This window comes from Bubalus kerabau, chromosome 2 (assembly GCF_029407905.1).
Source record: "Bubalus kerabau isolate K-KA32 ecotype Philippines breed swamp buffalo chromosome 2, PCC_UOA_SB_1v2, whole genome shotgun sequence".
Classification (NCBI taxonomy): domain Eukaryota; kingdom Metazoa; phylum Chordata; class Mammalia; order Artiodactyla; family Bovidae; genus Bubalus; species Bubalus kerabau.
The window spans coordinates 185131976-185137928 of NC_073625.1; the positions used below are offsets into that span (position 1 = coordinate 185131976).

Sequence of the window (5953 nt, forward strand, 5' to 3'; positions counted from 1 at the left end):
GTTTAGTCTTCATACAACTTTTTAGGCCTCCTGTTAACTCTAAAATTCTTTACATTTCTCATTAGTTGAAGAAACTAAAATTGTATACATTCTTTACACTGTGATTTTTTAACTCTTGGGTCAGATTTAGGTCTACTCTTAATGTCTCCATAAAGAGTTAATAATTTTCATAAATTTATCATCCTGTTCTAAATGTCTTGGGTATTTCTAGTATTTAAGGTAAAAAATTATTGTTTGGAGTCATAAAGCATGTTCTAAGGACACCAGAAAAGTGCAAGCACTGTTCCCATTCTTCACATAGGAGTTCATCAAAAATTATTAAGTCTAGATACTTACTTTTAAAAATTCTGGACATATAGACCATTTAAAAGGTTGATTTTTTAAAAAATAAAACAGTAGTATCAGTGTAACAATTACTTTTATAGCTTATATTGCATATTAAGAAGTAGAAAGAAGTTTATCACACTGATTTTAAACCAATGGGCAAAAGCTGGAAGAATTCAGAGTAGCATCAAAACCTCTAAGATAGATTACGGGATGGAACTTTGTTCTTCTCAAGTTAAGGGCTAATTTCTCGGATCACTCTTCCTTCTCCTTTCTTTTCCTCCTGTGTTTCTGATGTACACGTTTCTTATTTTCAGTTCCAACTAAGTTTTTACTGCAGCAAATTCAAACAACTTTAAGCTAAAAATGAAGATTCATCCTTATTTGTAAGAGATGTACTGTCCAATAGCATTAACAGGTTTTCTCTACCATGAAAGTTTATAGGGTTCAATTAAAATCAAAAGGAAAAAAGTAACATGTGCATCATAAATACAAGATAACTTGAGATGGGAACCTCTGTTTGGTTTAAATGTCTACTTTGAGGGCTGTATGACTACAGACTTTGAACAACTCCTCCTTGGAAAAAAGCCAAAAAAAGTCAATGTTATATTTCCTTCACTTGTGGTTCAGCTGGTAAAGAATCCACCTGCAATGCAGGAGACCTGGGTTCTTCCCACTGGGTGGGAAGATGCCCTGAAGAAGAGAAAGTCTATCCATTCCATATTCTGACCTGGAGAATTCCATGCACTAGCCAATGGGGTCACAAAGAGTTGGACACGACTGAGTGACTTTCACTCACTTTCAGTACACTCTATTTACCTCAAATGTGAATTACCATCCATTTGCATTTCATGACATTTCTACATTTTCTTCAGGATTGACTGGTTTGATCTCCTTGCTGTCCAAAAGACTCTCAAGAGTCTTCTAAAGCATCATAGTTGGAAAGCATCAATTCTTCAGTACTCAGTCTTCTCAGCCTTCTAAAAATGCAGTCTTTATAAACAATTTTTATTTTCTTATTCAAATCCCAATCAAGTTAAGCAGAAGCAAGGCTGTTACTGAGACTTTGGTATGCATAAAAATCTTACTTTCATATAATCTACCCCATACCAGACCACCTGACCTGTCTCTTGAGAAATCTGTATGCAGGTCAGAAAGCAACAGTTAGAACTGGACATGGAACAATAGACTGGCTCCAAATAGGAAAAGGAGTACGTCAAGGCTGTGTATTGTCACCCTGCTTATTTAACTTACATGCAGAATACATCATGAGAAATGTTAGGCTGGATGAAGCACAAGCTGGAATCAAGACTGCCAGAAGAAATATCAATAACCTCAGATACGCAGATGATACCACACTTATGGCAGAAAGCAAAGAAGAACTAAAGAGCCTCTTGATGAAAGTGAAAGAGAAGAGTAAAAAAGTTGGCTTAAAGCTCAACATTCAGAAAACTAAGATCATGGCATCTGGTCCCATCATTTCATGGCCAATAGATGGGGAAACAGTGGAAACAGTGGCTGACTTTATTTTTGGGGGCTCCAAAATCACTGCAGATGGTGACTGCAGCCATGAAATTAAAAGACGCTTACTCCTTGGAAGGAAAGTTATGACCAACCTAGACGGCATGTTAAAAAGTAGAGACATTACTTTGCCAACAAAGGTCCATGTAGTCAAGGCTATGGTTTTTCCAGTAGTCATGTATGGGTGTGAGAGCTGGACTATAAAGAAAGCTGAGCTCCAAAGAATTGATGCTTTTGAACTGTGGTGTTGAAGACTCTTGAGAGTCCCTTGAACTGCAAGGAGATCCAACCAGTCCGTCCTAAAGGAGATCGGTCCTGAGTGTTCACTGGGAGGACTGATGTCGAAGCTGAAATTCCAATACTTTGGCCACCTGATGCAAAGAACTGACTCCTTGGAAAAGACCCTGATGCCAGGCAAGATTGAAGACAGGAGGAGAAGGGGACAACAGAAGATGCAATAGCTGGATGGCATCACCGACTCAATGGACATGAGTTTCAGTAAACTCCAGTAGTTGGTGATGGACAGGGAGACCTGGCGTGCAGCGGTCCATGGGGTCGCAAAGAGTCGGACACGACTGACTGAACTGAACTGAACTGAACCTCATTATATTATACTCACCGGCTGAAATGCCTTTAACAATCTCATCTGAAGACACCATTCAAGGAGCTTTTCTATCTCTTATTAAATACTTATTTTAATGCAAAGAGCAAAGTAAACAGTATTTCATAAGAGCTGCACAGACACAGCAGCCAACTCAAGATTTGCATGAAATATTTTTTACTTACAATTCTTCACCTTGTTTGGCTTTCTTGTCTGACACCAGATAGACGGTTCCAAAACTTCCGCTGCCAAGTTTCTGTTGAAGCGTGTATCTTCTCGCAATCAAGGACTTTGGACAAGTGGAAACAGCTATTGATCCACTCACACACTTAGAAGCCTCTCGGAATTTCAGCATTGCTCCAAATAAGAGAGAACTGTTTGTTTACTTATAGAAACTCCAAGTCTCATTCAAGTCTCCTAGGAGATGGTCAAATGCATCCAAGTAGTACTGGTCAATGCCTTAAAGAGGAAAGATCCAGAGGTCAGATCTAATAGGTGCTGAACTATTCCTAACAAAAAATGTAAGTTTCTGATAGTGATACTGATTCCTTGATTAGTGGATTGAATGACCCAGTGTTGGTTAACTTTAACTACTTGAGAAAATGTTAAAAGGTAGAGATACTGCAGATTCCAATATAAGGCAGTCTTTCACAAAAACAGAGCCTTCCCTCAGATAGCTAAATTTGGCAAAACTGAGTAACAGTCAAATTTCCCCAGCGTTTTGAGATGTATCTATGTTTTCTAATCAACAATCTGTTTAAGATTTTATACTCCCTGCCTACTTTTCAAAAAACATCCAAATAAAAGAACTTTATAATTCCCTAAAATATACACATCTCCATCAAGTTTTATGTAATTCTTTCCACCTTATGTTTATTTTTTTTTAATATGGGCCATTTTTAAAGTCTTTATTGAATTTGTTACAATATTACTTCTGTTTATGTTTTCAGTTTGTTGGCACAAGGCATGTGGGATCTTAGCTACTGCAGCAAGGATCAAACCTGCACCCCCTGTGTTGGAAGGAGAAGGTTTAACCACTGGACCACCTGGGAAGTCCCTTATGTCTATTTTGACTAACAAATGGTGCTGCTGATGCTGCTGCTAAGTCACTTCAGTCATGTCCAACTCTGTGTGACCCCATAGACAGCAGCCCACCAGGCTCCCCCATCCCTGGGATTCTCCAGGCAAGAATACGGGAGTGGGCTGCCATTTCCTTCTCCAATGCATGAAAGTAAAAAGTGAAAGTGAAGTCACTCAGTCATGTTTGACTCTTAGCGACCCCATGGACTGCAGCCTACCAGGCTCCTCCGTCCATGGGATTTTCCTGCCAACAGTACTGCCATTGCATTCTCAGAACAAATGGTGAGTTAGAATTAAACCAGAAATTAGCATGATGCTGGTTTGATTTTTTTTTTTCCTGTAGATTTTAAACCAGGATATTTGCATTTGTTTTTATAGATGTGAAGAGGGATATGGATTTGAAATGAATTTTTTCCCATCCCAAGCAAATTCTGATCCAGTTTCTGAAGTTTTTTTTATTATACACACTGTGATAGAATAATCTCCCTGGATTGAAAACAACAAGTTTCACAAATGCAGTTCAAATCTAAAATTGTATTTTTATTCGCTGAATATAAATTTGTTATCGGTAAAGCTGTAATTCCTCAATAAACTATATATGCATAGCAGAATTATGAAAAGCGGGACTGTTTCATATGAGTATGTGCATGGTAAAATCACTTTTATTTCATCAAAATGGAAAATGTTTTGCTAATAATTATGAAAAATGAGTTTCATTTTAAATTGCTAAGAAAGCATGATTTTAAATTAAATACTGGTCCTTGGAGTCAGAACAATTCCAAAGCTATAAAACAAAAACCTATTGTGCATAATGAGAAAACAAAATGTTACCTGTGTAGTTTGAGGTATATGGCCAACGGACTTCATCATGGTGGTGGCCAATTACAAACATCCTTGGAATCCAACATAAACAAGGAAATGTCTATTTACACCACTTCCTTTCATGAAATAATGTATTAATCAGTTAAGTTTTTCCTAATGCCGGTGAGAAGGAAAACTAGTAACCAGCGAAGGATGAAAAGAAGGCAGGAAGCAAAGAAGGAAGAGAGGGAGGGGAAGAGGAGGCAGATCACCTAAGTGGCTAGGTGATCATGACAATACTAAAACACATTGGACTGGAACTTCAGAGCTGGGGCCCATACCTGGAAATCCCGCTATTACGTGGGATTATCAAGATCACAGAAAATATTAGTGAAATCTACTGATGAAAAAACAACTGGAGAACAGGACTCCCAGTGTATCTTTGTTTGCTTCTGATCCCATAAAAGTGATGCTTTCTGGCCAAATGAAGCTGTTAAGAAAAGTGCATGGACTCATAACCTTTTCAACTGAAAAGACCCTTTCAGTAATCCTCTTTATTGGAGAGATGAGATAAAGGTCCCGGCCTAGGGAAGGTCAGAATAGTTCTGAGGAAGTCCAATTTCCCAGGAGCTCTCATTTGTAAATGAGCATTTAAGCCCAGCAGTGTCTAAGCAACGCGGCCAGCGCTACAGAGGACTCCAGACTAAGCTCCCTCCAGCCCAGCCTCTCAGTCGCAATCCGCCGCCCCCTCCCCAGTCCCACGTTGGGTCGCTGGTTTCATGTCTCCTCTTTGCGACTGCACAGCCACCTGAGAACTGATCAGTGTCCCCTTGCCCCCACCTTACAGATGCTATGAAGGAACCTGAGCGCAAGGAGCACACCTTCTTTCTGTGTCCTCGGCGACTGGCACAGTCTGTCAGAGCAGCTAAATGCCCAGCAAACCAGCTGCTACCCAAAGTGTGTTTGGTGGGATAAGAGAGATAAGAGTCTAAAAGTTGCACATTGACTCTTGGTGGGTGGAACTGTATGGCTGGCAGTTATATCAATCTCGGCTCAGTAACAACAATGGAGAAGAAGCAGATTTGACACCAGATTCTTAAGTAGGGATCTAACCTTAAGGGAAACTTTAACCCTAAGGTCAAACGAATAATTTCTTGCCTTAAATTTTTTAAATTTACATTTGAGCAAAGCAGCTTAACACAAACGGAGGAGGCACGAGCCACACATCCTCTCAGGGCTGGAGCAGGTCCAGAAAGTCAAGAGCCAATAGAAGCGAGGAGGAGCGGATTCGGAGTCCCGGAGAGGCGGCCCTGAAACCATCACATTCCCGGAACGCCCGCGCGCCCTGAGGAGTCTCCCCGTACCTTTCCGGGTGGAGGGCGAGGGTCCCTCCAGTAACCCGGAGTCCGGAGGCGCCGCCTCACACCTCGATTGCCAAGCCGGGCGAGCTAGAGACCCAGACTGCTGGGGCCGTTGCCAAGGAGACAGCGCGGGCCGTACTAGGAAGTCGGGCGAGGCTGCTGGGCGCCGTTGCCAGGAAGCAGGCGCGGGGCATACCGGGAAGTCGCGGAGGCGGCCCCTAAGAGGGTCATTTAAGCGGAAGTGTGCGCAGACCCAGGTGGGCGG

The 5953-nt window shown here is 41.2% G+C and overlaps 1 protein-coding gene across 1 annotated transcript in view; it reads right to left on the bottom strand.

The window, feature by feature from the left end:
- The window catches only part of NEK11 (NIMA related kinase 11), a 265196-nt gene extending 259379 nt beyond the window's left edge, over nt 1–5817 (bottom strand). The window contains exons 1-3 of the mRNA XM_055569707.1: nt 5692–5817; nt 4358–4419; nt 2632–2905 (exon numbers count right to left, since the gene is read on the bottom strand). Of these exons, the coding sequence (XP_055425682.1) occupies nt 2632–2801 (170 nt within the window). The 5' untranslated portion in view covers nt 2802–2905; nt 4358–4419; nt 5692–5817. The remainder of the gene's footprint in view (nt 1–2631; nt 2906–4357; nt 4420–5691) is intronic.
- Nucleotides 5818–5953: the final 136 nt, after the last annotated feature.